The sequence below is a fragment of the Brachyhypopomus gauderio genome, chromosome 12, assembly GCF_052324685.1.
Source record: "Brachyhypopomus gauderio isolate BG-103 chromosome 12, BGAUD_0.2, whole genome shotgun sequence".
Lineage (NCBI taxonomy): Eukaryota > Metazoa > Chordata > Actinopteri > Gymnotiformes > Hypopomidae > Brachyhypopomus > Brachyhypopomus gauderio.
The window spans coordinates 21,569,049-21,587,845 of NC_135222.1; the positions used below are offsets into that span (position 1 = coordinate 21,569,049).

Sequence of the window (18,797 nt, forward strand, 5' to 3'; positions counted from 1 at the left end):
CCTTGTCAGAGTAAAACACTGAGACAACAGCACAATACGCACCACAACACTGAGGTCAGAAAGCGCTAAATGTGCAGGACCACAGTGGCGCGTTGGTCTTGTGGAGTGATGTCATCACTGTGCTCGTGCCCTGACGTCGACGCTCGTCTCCTCCAGGACGGCAAGCCTTCGGTCATCTCTCTGCAGAAGCTGATCGTCAGGGAGGTAGCGCACGAGGAGAAGGCCATGTTCCTCATCTGTGCCTCCTCCAACGAGCCCGAGATGTACGAGATCCACACCTCGTCCAAAGAGGAGCGCGTCACCTGGATCACACACATCCGCCAGGCCGTGGAGAGGTAGGAGACGCAGGAGAAGGAGGAGAAGACTTAACGGGCTCTTCTAATGCAGTTGTGTGTCACAGAATTAAGAGAATTAACTGCCAAGTGCCATAACAGGTGTGTGTGTGTGTGTGTGTGTGTGTGTGTGTGTGTGTGTGTGTGTGTGTGTGTTCGTTCTACAGCTGTCCTCACACAGAGGAGAGGCTCTACAGTGAGGAAGAAGGAGAGAGATCTCTTCGTATCAGGGACTTCCAGGGTAAACATCACCGTGGCTTCTGTCCTGTGACTTTGCAGGACACAGCTGTGATTTTTGATGGTTCGGTGTCACTGTGTCACTTAGGCCGTAGTGCTGGGTTAGGGTGGCATGATGTTCAATATTTTAATGCTCACCTGCATGTAGAAGGTGAATCGCTGTGTGTGTGTGTGTGTGTGTGTGTGTGTGTGTGTGTGTGTGTGTGTGTGTGCGCGCGCTGAGTACACTGGTACGCTGAGATCAGTCGCCCCCTGTCCTGCTCCCCTCCCAGAGCGTCTCATGGCGAAGGACGCGGTAATCACGCAGGCCCTGACGGAGAAGCTGCAGGTCTTCGCCGAGCTGGCCGAGTCCGTGGCCAGCCTGGAGGACGCTACCTCACGGTCCCGCCTGCTGCTGCGTGGAGATGCCTCCGACCTCCAGCAGGGGGAGCTGCTGCTTAAAGGAGCCATCACTGATGGTAAGGGCAGTCTCACTCTGCCACTCTGCATTTATCTCGTATAGGAAAAGCCGTCCTGAGGTTGGACTTTCGTTCCTCTGAGCTGTTTTATGATTTTTTTGTCTCCAAAACTGGTTTTGTTGTTTGGAGGCCACTCAGGTTATGGAGGCTGTGGATAATGGTATTCATAAGGATAAAAAGTTGCTGAAACTCTTTAATCTGACAAGAATGCTTGGGTCCTGTCCCCTCTCTCCAGTCGAGTACCTGCAGAACCTTCTGGCGTCTGGTGTGAGAGGACTTTCTCCACACCCGGAGGAGCACAAGGACCCAGGGGCCACCTCTGCCGCTCTGCCCCGGAGGGCGGGCACGTTTGGGGGTTACGACCGCACGCCCGGCCCCCTGCACAAGAGTAAGAGCTCCTCGTGCTGGTCCTCTTGCCCCTCAGATCGCACCGCCTACAACCCCCACCCTAACTACACCTTTCACACTACAGCCCACAACCCCCACCCTAACTGCACCTTTCACACTACAGCCCACAACCCCCACCCTAACTACACCTTTCACACTACAGCCCACAACCCCCACCCTAACTACACCTTTCACACTACAGCCCACAACCCCCACCCTAACTACACCTTTCACACTACAGCCTACAACCCCCACCCTAACTACACCTTACCCACTACAGCCCACAACCCCCACCCTAACTACACCTTACCCACTACAGCCCACAACCCCCACCCTAACTACACCTTACCCACTACAGCCCACAACCCCCACCCTAACTACACCTTTCACACTACAGCCCACAACCCCCACCCTAACTACACCTTTCCCACTACAGCCTACAACCCCCACCCTAACTACACCTTACCCACTACAGCCCACAACCCCCACCCTAACTACACCTTTCACACTACAGCCCACAACCCCCACCCTAACTACACCTTTCCCACTACAGCCTACAACCCCCACCCTAACTACACCTTACCCACTACAGCCCACAACCCCCACCCTAACTACACCTTTCACACTACAGCCTACAACCCCCACCCTAACTACACCTTACCCACTACAGCCCACAACCCCCACCCTAACTACACCTTTCACACTACAGCCCACAACCCCCACCCTAACTACACCTTACCCACTACAGCCCACAACCCCCACCCTAACTACACCTTTCACACTACAGCCTACAACCCCCACCCTAACTACACCTTTCACACTACAGCCCACAACCCCCACCCTAACTACACCTTTCACACTACAGCCTACAACCCCCACCCTAACTATACCTTTCCCACTACAGCCTACAACCCCCACCCTAACTACACCTTACCCACTACAGCCCACAACCCCCACCCTAACTACACCTTTCACACTACAGCCCACAACCCCCACCCTAACTACACCTTTCACACTACAGCCCACAACCCCCACCCTAACTACACCTTTCACACTACAGCCCACAACCCCCACCCTAACTACACCTTTCACACTACAGCCCACAACCCCCACCCTAACTACACCTTTCACACTACAGCCCACAACCCCCACCCTAACTACGCCTTACCCACTACAGCCCACAACCCCCACCCTAACTACGCCTTTCACACTACAGCCCACAACCCCCACCCTAACTACACCTTTCACACTACAGCCCACAACCCCCACCCTAACTACACCTTTCACACTACAGCCCACAACCCCCACCCTAACTACACCTTTCACACTACAGCCCACAACCCCCACCCTAACTACACCTTTCACACTACAGCCCACAACCCCCACCCTAACTACACCTTTCACACCACAGCCCACAACCCCCACCCTAACTACACCTTTCACACCACAGCCCACAACCCCCACCCTAACTACACCTTTCACACTACAGCCCACAACCCCCACCCTAACTACACCTTACCCACTACAGCCTACAACCCCCACCCTAACTACACCTTACCCACTACAGCCCACAACCCCCACCCTAACTACACCTTTCACACTACAGCCTACAACCCCCACCCTAACTACACCTTTCACACTACAGCCTACAACCCCCACCCTAACTACACCTTTCACACTACAGCCTACAACCCCCACCCTAACTACACCTTTCACACTACAGCCTACAACCCCCACCCTAACTACACCTTTCACACTACAGCCCACAACCCCCACCCTAACTATACCTTTCCCACTACAGCCTACAACCCCCACCCTAACTATACCTTTCCCACTACAGCCTACAACCCCCACCCTAACTACACCTTACCCACTACAGCCCACAACCCCCACCCTAACTACACCTTTCACACTACAGCCCACAACCCCCACCCTAACTACACCTTTCACACTACAGCCCACAACCCCCACCCTAACTACACCTTTCACACTACAGCCCACAACCCCCACCCTAACTACACCTTTCACACTACAACCCACAACCCCCACCCTAACTACACCTTACCCACTACAGCCCACAACCCCCACCCTAACTACACCTTTCACACTACAGCCCACAACCCCCACCCTAACTACACCTTTCACACTACAGCCCACAACCCCCACCCTAACTACACCTTTCACACTACAGCCCACAACCCCCACCCTAACTACACCTTTCACACTACAGCCCACAACCCCCACCCTAACTACGCCTTTCACACTACAGCCCACAACCCCCACCCTAACTACACCTTTCACACTACAGCCCACAACCCCCACCCTAACTACACCTTTCACACTACAGCCCACAACCCCCACCCTAACTACACCTTTCACACTACAGCCTACAACCCCCACCCTAACTACACCTTTCACACTACAGCCTACAACCCCCACCCTAACTACACCTTTCACACTACAGCCCACAACCCCCACCCTAACTATACCTTTCCCACTACAGCCTACAACCCCCACCCTAACTACACCTTACCCACTACAGCCCACAACCCCCACCCTAACTACACCTTTCACACTACAGCCCACAACCCCCACCCTAACTACACCTTACCCACTACAGCCCACAACCCCCACCCTAACTACACCTTTCACACTACAGCCCACAACCCCCACCCTAACTACACCTTTCACACTACAGCCCACAACCCCCACCCTAACTACGCCTTTCACACTACAGCCCACAACCCCCACCCTAACTACACCTTACCCACTACAGCCCACAACCCCCACCCTAACTACACCTTTCACACTACAGCCCACAACCCCCACCCTAACTACACCTTTCACACTACAGCCCACAACCCCCACCCTAACTACACCTTTCACACTACAGCCCACAACCCCCACCCTAACTACACCTTTCACACTACAGCCCACAACCCCCACCCTAACTACACCTTTCACACTACAGCCCACAACCCCCACCCTAACTACACCTTTCACACTACAGCCCACAACCCCCACCCTAACTACACCTTTCACACTACAGCCCACAACCCCCACCCTAACTACGCCTTTCACACTACAGCCCACAACCCCCACCCTAACTACACCTTTCACACTACAGCCCACAACCCCCACCCTAACTACACCTTTCACACTACAGCCCACAACCCCCACCCTAACTACACCTTTCACACTACAGCCTACAACCCCCACCCTAACTACACCTTTCACACTACAGCCTACAACCCCCACCCTAACTACACCTTTCACACTACAGCCCACAACCCCCACCCTAACTATACCTTTCCCACTACAGCCTACAACCCCCACCCTAACTACACCTTACCCACTACAGCCCACAACCCCCACCCTAACTACACCTTTCACACTACAGCCCACAACCCCCACCCTAACTACACCTTACCCACTACAGCCCACAACCCCCACCCTAACTACACCTTTCACACTACAGCCCACAACCCCCACCCTAACTACACCTTTCACACTACAGCCCACAACCCCCACCCTAACTACGCCTTTCACACTACAGCCCACAACCCCCACCCTAACTACACCTTACCCACTACAGCCCACAACCCCCACCCTAACTACACCTTTCACACTACAGCCCACAACCCCCACCCTAACTACACCTTTCACACTACAGCCCACAACCCCCACCCTAACTACACCTTTCACACTACAGCCCACAACCCCCACCCTAACTACACCTTTCACACTACAGCCCACAACCCCCACCCTAACTACACCTTTCACACTACAGCCCACAACCCCCACCCTAACTACGCCTTTCACACTACAGCCCACAACCCCCACCCTAACTACACCTTACCCACTACAGCCCACAACCCCCACCCTAACTATACCTTTCACACTACAGCCCACAACCCCCACCCTAACTACACCTTTCACACTACAGCCCACAACCCCCACCCTAACTACACCTTTCACACTACAGCCCACAACCCCCACCCTAACTACGCCTTTCACACTACAGCCCACAACCCCCACCCTAACTACACCTTTCACACTACAGCCCACAACCCCCACCCTAACTACACCTTTCACACTACAGCCCACAACCCCCACCCTAACTACACCTTACCCACTACAGCCCACAACCCCCACCCTAACTACACCTTTCACACTACAGCCCACAACCCCCACCCTAACTACACCTTTCCCACTACAGCCCACAACCCCCACCCTAACTACACCTTTCACACTACAGCCCACAACCCCCACCCTAACTACACCTTTCACACTACAGCCCACAACCCCCACCCTAACTACACCTTTCACACTACAGCCCACAACCCCCACCCTAACTACGCCTTTCACACTACAGCCCACAACCCCCACCCTAACTACACCTTTCACACTACAGCCCACAACCCCCACCCTAACTACACCTTTCACACTACAGCCCACAACCCCCACCCTAACTACACCTTTCACACTACAGCCCACAACCCCCACCCTAACTACACCTTTCACACCACAGCCCACAACCCCCACCCTAACTACACCTTTCACACCACAGCCCACAACCCCCACCCTAACTACACCTTTCACACTACAGCCCACAACCCCCACCCTAACTACACCTTACCCACTACAGCCTACAACCCCCACCCTAACTACACCTTACCCACTACAGCCCACAACCCCCACCCTAACTACACCTTTCACACTACAGCCTACAACCCCCACCCTAACTACACCTTTCACACTACAGCCTACAACCCCCACCCTAACTACACCTTTCACACTACAGCCTACAACCCCCACCCTAACTACACCTTTCACACTACAGCCTACAACCCCCACCCTAACTACACCTTTCACACTACAGCCCACAACCCCCACCCTAACTATACCTTTCCCACTACAGCCTACAACCCCCACCCTAACTATACCTTTCCCACTACAGCCTACAACCCCCACCCTAACTACACCTTACCCACTACAGCCCACAACCCCCACCCTAACTACACCTTTCACACTACAGCCCACAACCCCCACCCTAACTACACCTTTCACACTACAGCCCACAACCCCCACCCTAACTACACCTTTCACACTACAGCCCACAACCCCCACCCTAACTACACCTTTCACACTACAACCCACAACCCCCACCCTAACTACACCTTACCCACTACAGCCCACAACCCCCACCCTAACTACACCTTTCACACTACAGCCCACAACCCCCACCCTAACTACACCTTTCACACTACAGCCCACAACCCCCACCCTAACTACACCTTTCACACTACAACCCACAACCCCCACCCTAACTACACCTTACCCACTACAGCCCACAACCCCCACCCTAACTACACCTTTCACACTACAGCCCACAACCCCCACCCTAACTATACCTTTCACACTACAGCCCACAACCCCCACCCTAACTACACCTTTCACACTACAGCCCACAACCCCCACCCTAACTACACCTTTCACACTACAGCCCACAACCCCCACCCTAACTACGCCTTTCACACTACAGCCCACAACCCCCACCCTAACTACACCTTTCACACTACAGCCCACAACCCCCACCCTAACTACACCTTTCACACTACAGCCCACAACCCCCACCCTAACTACACCTTACCCACTACAGCCCACAACCCCCACCCTAACTACACCTTTCACACTACAGCCCACAACCCCCACCCTAACTACACCTTTCCCACTACAGCCCACAACCCCCACCCTAACTACACCTTTCACACTACAGCCCACAACCCCCACCCTAACTACACCTTTCACACTACAGCCCACAACCCCCACCCTAACTACACCTTTCACACTACAGCCCACAACCCCCACCCTAACTACGCCTTTCACACTACAGCCCACAACCCCCACCCTAACTACACCTTTCACACTACAGCCCACAACCCCCACCCTAACTACACCTTTCACACTACAGCCCACAACCCCCACCCTAACTACACCTTTCACACTACAGCCTACAACCCCCACCCTAACTACACCTTTCACACTACAGCCTACAACCCCCACCCTAACTACACCTTTCACACTACAGCCCACAACCCCCACCCTAACTACGCCTTTCACACTACAGCCCACAACCCCCACCCTAACTACACCTTACCCACTACAGCCCACAACCCCCACCCTAACTATACCTTTCACACTACAGCCCACAACCCCCACCCTAACTACACCTTTCACACTACAGCCCACAACCCCCACCCTAACTACACCTTTCACACTACAGCCCACAACCCCCACCCTAACTACGCCTTTCACACTACAGCCCACAACCCCCACCCTAACTACACCTTTCACACTACAGCCCACAACCCCCACCCTAACTACACCTTTCACACTACAGCCCACAACCCCCACCCTAACTACACCTTACCCACTACAGCCCACAACCCCCACCCTAACTACACCTTTCACACTACAGCCCACAACCCCCACCCTAACTACACCTTTCCCACTACAGCCCACAACCCCCACCCTAACTACACCTTTCACACTACAGCCCACAACCCCCACCCTAACTACACCTTTCACACTACAGCCCACAACCCCCACCCTAACTACACCTTTCACACTACAGCCCACAACCCCCACCCTAACTACGCCTTTCACACTACAGCCCACAACCCCCACCCTAACTACACCTTTCACACTACAGCCCACAACCCCCACCCTAACTACACCTTTCACACTACAGCCCACAACCCCCACCCTAACTACACCTTTCACACTACAGCCCACAACCCCCACCCTAACTACACCTTTCACACCACAGCCCACAACCCCCACCCTAACTACACCTTTCACACCACAGCCCACAACCCCCACCCTAACTACACCTTTCACACTACAGCCCACAACCCCCACCCTAACTACACCTTACCCACTACAGCCTACAACCCCCACCCTAACTACACCTTACCCACTACAGCCCACAACCCCCACCCTAACTACACCTTTCACACTACAGCCTACAACCCCCACCCTAACTACACCTTTCACACTACAGCCTACAACCCCCACCCTAACTACACCTTTCACACTACAGCCTACAACCCCCACCCTAACTACACCTTTCACACTACAGCCTACAACCCCCACCCTAACTACACCTTTCACACTACAGCCCACAACCCCCACCCTAACTATACCTTTCCCACTACAGCCTACAACCCCCACCCTAACTATACCTTTCCCACTACAGCCTACAACCCCCACCCTAACTACACCTTACCCACTACAGCCCACAACCCCCACCCTAACTACACCTTTCACACTACAGCCCACAACCCCCACCCTAACTACACCTTTCACACTACAGCCCACAACCCCCACCCTAACTACACCTTTCACACTACAGCCCACAACCCCCACCCTAACTACACCTTTCACACTACAACCCACAACCCCCACCCTAACTACACCTTACCCACTACAGCCCACAACCCCCACCCTAACTACACCTTTCACACTACAGCCCACAACCCCCACCCTAACTACACCTTTCACACTACAGCCCACAACCCCCACCCTAACTACACCTTTCACACTACAGCCCACAACCCCCACCCTAACTACACCTTTCACACTACAGCCCACAACCCCCACCCTAACTACGCCTTTCACACTACAGCCCACAACCCCCACCCTAACTACACCTTACCCACTACAGCCCACAACCCCCACCCTAACTATACCTTTCACACTACAGCCCACAACCCCCACCCTAACTACACCTTTCACACTACAGCCCACAACCCCCACCCTAACTACACCTTTCACACTACAGCCCACAACCCCCACCCTAACTACGCCTTTCACACTACAGCCCACAACCCCCACCCTAACTACACCTTTCACACTACAGCCCACAACCCCCACCCTAACTACACCTTTCACACTACAGCCCACAACCCCCACCCTAACTACACCTTACCCACTACAGCCCACAACCCCCACCCTAACTACACCTTTCACACTACAGCCCACAACCCCCACCCTAACTACACCTTTCCCACTACAGCCCACAACCCCCACCCTAACTACACCTTTCACACTACAGCCCACAACCCCCACCCTAACTACACCTTTCACACTACAGCCCACAACCCCCACCCTAACTACACCTTTCACACTACAGCCCACAACCCCCACCCTAACTACGCCTTTCACACTACAGCCCACAACCCCCACCCTAACTACACCTTTCACACTACAGCCCACAACCCCCACCCTAACTACACCTTTCACACTACAGCCCACAACCCCCACCCTAACTACACCTTTCACACTACAGCCCACAACCCCCACCCTAACTACACCTTTCACACCACAGCCCACAACCCCCACCCTAACTACACCTTTCACACCACAGCCCACAACCCCCACCCTAACTACACCTTTCACACTACAGCCCACAACCCCCACCCTAACTACACCTTACCCACTACAGCCTACAACCCCCACCCTAACTACACCTTACCCACTACAGCCCACAACCCCCACCCTAACTACACCTTTCACACTACAGCCTACAACCCCCACCCTAACTACACCTTTCACACTACAGCCTACAACCCCCACCCTAACTACACCTTTCACACTACAGCCTACAACCCCCACCCTAACTACACCTTTCACACTACAGCCTACAACCCCCACCCTAACTACACCTTTCACACTACAGCCCACAACCCCCACCCTAACTATACCTTTCCCACTACAGCCTACAACCCCCACCCTAACTATACCTTTCCCACTACAGCCTACAACCCCCACCCTAACTACACCTTACCCACTACAGCCCACAACCCCCACCCTAACTACACCTTTCACACTACAGCCCACAACCCCCACCCTAACTACACCTTTCACACTACAGCCCACAACCCCCACCCTAACTACACCTTTCACACTACAGCCCACAACCCCCACCCTAACTACACCTTTCACACTACAACCCACAACCCCCACCCTAACTACACCTTACCCACTACAGCCCACAACCCCCACCCTAACTACACCTTTCACACTACAGCCCACAACCCCCACCCTAACTACACCTTTCACACTACAGCCCACAACCCCCACCCTAACTACACCTTTCACACTACAACCCACAACCCCCACCCTAACTACACCTTACCCACTACAGCCCACAACCCCCACCCTAACTACACCTTTCACACTACAGCCCACAACCCCCACCCTAACTATACCTTTCACACTACAGCCCACAACCCCCACCCTAACTACACCTTTCACACTACAGCCCACAACCCCCACCCTAACTACACCTTTCACACTACAGCCCACAACCCCCACCCTAACTACGCCTTTCACACTACAGCCCACAACCCCCACCCTAACTACACCTTTCACACTACAGCCCACAACCCCCACCCTAACTACACCTTTCACACTACAGCCCACAACCCCCACCCTAACTACACCTTACCCACTACAGCCCACAACCCCCACCCTAACTACACCTTTCACACTACAGCCCACAACCCCCACCCTAACTACACCTTTCCCACTACAGCCCACAACCCCCACCCTAACTACACCTTTCACACTACAGCCCACAACCCCCACCCTAACTACACCTTTCACACTACAGCCCACAACCCCCACCCTAACTACACCTTTCACACTACAGCCCACAACCCCCACCCTAACTACGCCTTTCACACTACAGCCCACAACCCCCACCCTAACTACACCTTTCACACTACAGCCCACAACCCCCACCCTAACTACACCTTTCACACTACAGCCCACAACCCCCACCCTAACTACACCTTTCACACTACAGCCCACAACCCCCACCCTAACTACACCTTTCACACTACAGCCCACAACCCCCACCCTAACTACACCTTTCACACTACAGCCCACAACCCCCACCCTAACTACGCCTTTCACACTACAGCCCACAACCCCCACCCTAACTACACCTTTCACACTACAGCCCACAACCCCCACCCTAACTACACCTTTCACACTACAGCCCACAACCCCCACCCTAACTACACCTTTCACACTACAGCCTACAACCCCCACCCTAACTACACCTTTCACACTACAGCCTACAACCCCCACCCTAACTACACCTTTCACACTACAGCCCACAACCCCCACCCTAACTACGCCTTTCACACTACAGCCCACAACCCCCACCCTAACTACACCTTACCCACTACAGCCCACAACCCCCACCCTAACTATACCTTTCACACTACAGCCCACAACCCCCACCCTAACTACACCTTTCACACTACAGCCCACAACCCCCACCCTAACTACACCTTTCACACTACAGCCCACAACCCCCACCCTAACTACGCCTTTCACACTACAGCCCACAACCCCCACCCTAACTACACCTTTCACACTACAGCCCACAACCCCCACCCTAACTACACCTTTCACACTACAGCCCACAACCCCCACCCTAACTACACCTTACCCACTACAGCCCACAACCCCCACCCTAACTACACCTTTCACACTACAGCCCACAACCCCCACCCTAACTACACCTTTCCCACTACAGCCCACAACCCCCACCCTAACTACACCTTTCACACTACAGCCCACAACCCCCACCCTAACTACACCTTTCACACTACAGCCCACAACCCCCACCCTAACTACACCTTTCACACTACAGCCCACAACCCCCACCCTAACTACGCCTTTCACACTACAGCCCACAACCCCCACCCTAACTACACCTTTCACACTACAGCCCACAACCCCCACCCTAACTACACCTTTCACACTACAGCCCACAACCCCCACCCTAACTACACCTTTCACACTACAGCCCACAACCCCCACCCTAACTACACCTTTCACACCACAGCCCACAACCCCCACCCTAACTACACCTTTCACACCACAGCCCACAACCCCCACCCTAACTACACCTTTCACACTACAGCCCACAACCCCCACCCTAACTACACCTTACCCACTACAGCCTACAACCCCCACCCTAACTACACCTTACCCACTACAGCCCACAACCCCCACCCTAACTACACCTTTCACACTACAGCCTACAACCCCCACCCTAACTACACCTTTCACACTACAGCCTACAACCCCCACCCTAACTACACCTTTCACACTACAGCCTACAACCCCCACCCTAACTACACCTTTCACACTACAGCCTACAACCCCCACCCTAACTACACCTTTCACACTACAGCCCACAACCCCCACCCTAACTATACCTTTCCCACTACAGCCTACAACCCCCACCCTAACTATACCTTTCCCACTACAGCCTACAACCTCCACCCTAACTACACCTTACCCACTACAGCCCACAACCCCCACCCTAACTACACCTTTCACACTACAGCCCACAACCCCCACCCTAACTACACCTTACCCACTACAGCCCACAACCCCCACCCTAACTACACCTTTCACACTACAGCCCACAACCCCCACCCTAACTACACCTTTCACACTACAACCCACAACCCCCACCCTAACTACACCTTACCCACTACAGCCCACAACCCCCACCCTAACTACACCTTTCACACTACAGCCCACAACCCCCACCCTAACTACACCTTTCACACTACAGCCCACAACCCCCACCCTAACTACACCTTTCACACTACAGCCCACAACCCCCACCCTAACTACACCTTTCACACTACAGCCCACAACCCCCACCCTAACTACACCTTTCACACTACAGCCCACAACCCCCACCCTAACTACACCTTTCACACTACAGCCCACAACCCCCACCCTAACTACGCCTTTCACACTACAGCCCACAACCCCCACCCTAACTACACCTTTCACACTACAGCCCACAACCCCCACCCTAACTACACCTTTCACACTACAGCCCACAACCCCCACCCTAACTACACCTTTCACACTACAGCCTACAACCCCCACCCTAACTACACCTTTCACACTACAGCCTACAACCCCCACCCTAACTACACCTTTCACACTACAGCCCACAACCCCCACCCTAACTATACCTTTCCCACTACAGCCTACAACCCCCACCCTAACTACACCTTACCCACTACAGCCCACAACCCCCACCCTAACTACACCTTTCACACTACAGCCCACAACCCCCACCCTAACTACACCTTACCCACTACAGCCCACAACCCCCACCCTAACTACACCTTTCACACTACAGCCCACAACCCCCACCCTAACTACACCTTTCACACTACAACCCACAACCCCCACCCTAACTACACCTTACCCACTACAGCCCACAACCCCCACCCTAACTACACCTTTCACACTACAGCCCACAACCCCCACCCTAACTACACCTTTCACACTACAGCCCACAACCCCCACCCTAACTACACCTTTCACACTACAGCCCACAACCCCCACCCTAACTACACCTTTCACACTACAGCCCACAACCCCCACCCTAACTACACCTTTCACACTACAGCCCACAACCCCCACCCTAACTACACCTTTCACACTACAGCCCACAACCCCCACCCTAACTACGCCTTTCACACTACAGCCCACAACCCCCACCCTAACTACACCTTTCACACTACAGCCCACAACCCCCACCCTAACTACACCTTTCACACTACAGCCCACAACCCCCACCCTAACTACACCTTTCACACTACAGCCTACAACCCCCACCCTAACTACACCTTTCACACTACAGCCTACAACCCCCACCCTAACTACACCTTTCACACTACAGCCCACAACCCCCACCCTAACTATACCTTTCCCACTACAGCCTACAACCCCCACCCTAACTACACCTTACCCACTACAGCCCACAACCCCCACCCTAACTACACCTTTCACACTACAGCCCACAACCCCCACCCTAACTACACCTTACCCACTACAGCCCACAACCCCCACCCTAACTACACCTTTCACACTACAGCCCACAACCCCCACCCTAACTACACCTTTCACACTACAGCCCACAACCCCCACCCTAACTACGCCTTTCACACTACAGCCCACAACCCCCACCCTAACTACACCTTACCCACTACAGCCCACAACCCCCACCCTAACTACACCTTTCACACTACAGCCCACAACCCCCACCCTAACTACACCTTTCACACTACAGCCCACAACCCCCACCCTAACTACACCTTTCACACTACAGCCCACAACCCCCACCCTAACTACGCCTTTCACACTACAGCCCACAACCCCCACCCTAACTACACCTTACCCACTACAGCCCACAACCCCCACCCTAACTATACCTTTCACACTACAGCCCACAACCCCCACCCTAACTACACCTTTCACACTACAGCCCACAACCCCCACCCTAACTACACCTTTCACACTACAGCCCACAACCCCCACCCTAACTACGCCTTTCACACTACAGCCCACAACCCCCACCCTAACTACACCTTTCACACTACAGCCCACAACCCCCACCCTAACTACACCTTTCACACTACAGCCCACAACCCCCACCCTAACTACACCTTTCACACTACAGCCTACAACCCCCACCCTAACTACACCTTTCACACTACAGCCTACAACCCCCACCCTAACTACACCTTTCACACTACAGCCCACAACCCCCACCCTAACTATACCTTTCCCACTACAGCCTACAACCCCCACCCTAACTACACCTTACCCACTACAGCCCACAACCCCCACCCTAACTACACCTTTCACACTACAGCCCACAACCCCCACCCTAACTACACCTTTCACACTACAGCCCACAACCCCCACCCTAACTACACCTTTCACACTACAGCCCACAACCCCCACCCTAACTACACCTTTCACACTACAGCCCACAACCCCCACCCTAACTACACCTTTCACACTACAGCCCACAACCCCCACCCTAACTACGCCTTTCACACTACAGCCCACAACCCCCACCCTAACTACACCTTTCACACTACAGCCCACAACCCCCACCCTAACTACACCTTTCACACTACAGCCCACAACCCCCACCCTAACTACACCTTTCACACTACAGCCTACAACCCCCACCCTAACTACACCTTTCACACTACAGCCTACAACCCCCACCCTAACTACACCTTTCACACTACAGCCCACAACCCCCACCCTAACTATACCTTTCCCACTACAGCCTACAACCCCCACCCTAACTACACCTTACCCACTACAGCCCACAACCCCCACCCTAACTACACCTTTCACACTACAGCCCACAACCCCCACCCTAACTACACCTTACCCACTACAGCCCACAACCCCCACCCTAACTACACCTTTCACACTACAGCCCACAACCCCCACCCTAACTACACCTTTCACACTACAGCCCACAACCCCCACCCTAACTACGCCTTTCACACTACAGCCCACAACCCCCACCCTAACTACACCTTACCCACTACAGCCCACAACCCCCACCCTAACTACACCTTTCACACTACAGCCCACAACCCCCACCCTAACTACACCTTTCACACTACAGCCCACAACCCCCACCCTAACTACACCTTTCACACTACAGCCCACAACCCCCACCCTAACTACACCTTTCACACTACAGCCCACAACCCCCACCCTAACTACACCTTTCACACTACAGCCCACAACCCCCACCCTAACTACGCCTTTCACACTACAGCCCACAACCCCCACCCTAACTACACCTTACCCACTACAGCCCACAACCCCCACCCTAACTATACCTTTCACACTACAGCCCACAACCCCCACCCTAACTACACCTTTCACACTACAGCCCACAACCCCCACCCTAACTACACCTTTCACACTACAGCCCACAACCCCCACCCTAACTACGCCTTTCACACTACAGCCCACAACCCCCACCCTAACTACACCTTTTACACTACAGCCCACAACCCCCACCCTAACTACACCTTTCACACTACAGCCCACAACCCCCACCCTAACTACACCTTACCCACTACAGCCCACAACCCCCACCCTAACTACACCTTTCACACTACAGCCCACAACCCCCACCCTAACTACACCTTTCCCACTACAGCCCACAACCCCCACCCTAACTACACCTTTCCCACTACAGCCCACAACCCCCACCCTAACTACACCTTTCACACTACAGCCCACAACCCCCACCCTAACTACACCTTTCACACTACAGCCCACAACCCCCACCCTAACTACGCCTTTCACACTACAGCCCACAACCCCCACCCTAACTACACCTTACCCACTACAGCCCACAACCCCCACCCTAACTACACCTTTCACACTACAGCCCACAACCCCCACCCTAACTACACCTTTCACACTACAGCCCACAACCCCCACCCTAACTACACCTTACCCACTACAGCCCACAACCCCCACCCTAACTACACCTTTCACACTACAGCCTACAACCCCCACCCTAACTACACCTTTCACACTACAGCCTACAACCCCCACCCTAACTACACCTTTCACACTACAGCCTACAACCCCCACCCTAACTACACCTTTCACACTACAGCCCACAACCCCCTCCCTAACTACACCTTACCCACTACAGCCCACAACCCCCACCCTAACTACACCTTACCCACTACAGCCCACAACCCCCACCGTAACTACACCTTTCACACTACAGCCCACAACCCCCACCCTAACTACACCTTTCACACTACAGCCCACAACCCCCACCCTAACTACACCTTACCCACTACAGCCCACAAACCCCACCGTAACTACACCTTTCACACTACAGCCCACAACCCCCACCCTAACTACACCTTTCACACTACAGCCCACAACCCCCACCCTAACTACACCATCACTACATCAACAGCCAGTGAATTTCCCACCCTCTACACTTCCCCATGTTACCCAACATCTGTTTTGGCGTGTGGTATGAGAGACTGTAACACAAGCTCGGTGCTTACAGAAACTGACCAGTGGCTCCAATTTGCCCACACAGTGTATGTCTACAGTAGTGAGTAAATGCATGTGACAATTAGACGTGTGTGTGTGTGTGTGTATACACTAACTAGATGGCAGTGGGAAGAAACAGTCAAACGGAGCAAACAGGTCCAGAGAGAGGAGCCAGCGCCCCAGCTCTGACCCCCAACTGAAGGAAGTCTGCATCGGCCAAGGAGCAGAAGAGGAGGTGAGAAAACACACAATACAATAAACACTTCCTCCGAAACACCTGAGAATAGTATTTACTGAACACTGAGGCAAAACATCAGATCCTTGTGGTTCTGTTTTCATCTGCCAAGCTTCAGTTTACCGACATATCACTGTCTGGGAAACAGACAAAAGAGCTTGCTTAAGGATTCTCTCTCTCTCTCTCTCTCTCTTCCTCCCTCCCTCCCTGTATCTCTTTCAGGATGACTCTTGTTTCACTTGGAATACAATCTGGTCCAACTCCGGATTTCCAGAAGCTGAGGTGAAAGTCACAGCACTGAATAAATGCCACCTCAGTCAAAATTGTATGAGTTTTATCTACATGTTGAAAATGTGAACAAAACGCTTTCACAATCACACATTTTTATATTTCTGGAATGATAATAAGGTCACATTTAATAAAAGCAAGTCAAAATGGCATTTTCAGCTCCTCCCCCTGTTACATGACATATAGAAATAATAACGTAAAAGTCTGACACACATCCTCCTGTAGCCTAACGTGACTTTTCCCAGATTTACGTATTAACAAGTTGACTGTTTATACAACTCTACCAAAGCCAAAATGAGTACTTGTGTATGTTGCATCCAATGGGGGCAAATTCGTGTGTGTGTGTGTGTGTGTGTGCACGCGCACGTGTGTTTGTATAATATCTCTGTTAACTATCAGGGCGTTTACCTTCTCTTCCTGTTTGACCAGTTCTATGACCGGGTGCTCATGCTCGCTCAGCGCCTCTACAGTCTGCAGGTGAGCCAGCATGATGTCATTAGTGAACCATTATGACCTCATATCTAATCCCCCATGATGTCATTAGTGAACCATTATGACCTCATATCTAATCCCCCATGATGTCATTAGTGAACCATCATGACCTCATATCTAATCCCCCATGATGTCATTAGTGAACCATCATGACCTCATATCTAATCCCCCATGATGTCATTAGTAAACCATCATGACCTCATATCTAATCCCCCATGATGTCATTAGTAAACCATCATGACCTCATATCTAATCCCCCATGATGTCATTAGTGAACCATTATGACCTCATGTCTAATCCCCATGATGTCATTAGTAAATTTTATTAGTAAATTAGTGAATTTTAAATGGTTCTATGATACAATGCAATATTAATCTAATGTACAATGTCAAGACAGCAGGT

General features: G+C 53.1%; 1 protein-coding gene across 5 annotated transcripts in view; it reads left to right on the forward strand.

Annotated features, from left to right (window-relative positions):
- arhgef18b (rho/rac guanine nucleotide exchange factor (GEF) 18b) overlaps positions 1-18,797 on the forward strand; it is a 53,172-nt gene that overhangs the window by 25,954 nt on the left and 8,421 nt on the right. For 4 of the 5 annotated variants that reach the window (XM_077023813.1, XM_077023812.1, XM_077023809.1 and 1 more), the window contains 7 exons: positions 157-335; positions 500-573; positions 842-1,027; positions 1,263-1,415; positions 17,500-17,615; positions 17,838-17,897; positions 18,303-18,380. In XM_077023813.1, coding sequence (XP_076879928.1) covers positions 157-335; positions 500-573; positions 842-1,027; positions 1,263-1,415; positions 17,500-17,615; positions 17,838-17,897; positions 18,303-18,380 — 846 coding nt within the window. The remainder of the gene's footprint in view (positions 1-156; positions 336-499; positions 574-841; positions 1,028-1,262; positions 1,416-17,499; positions 17,616-17,837; positions 17,898-18,302; positions 18,381-18,797) is intronic. The other variant, XM_077023810.1, reaches the window with a different exon arrangement.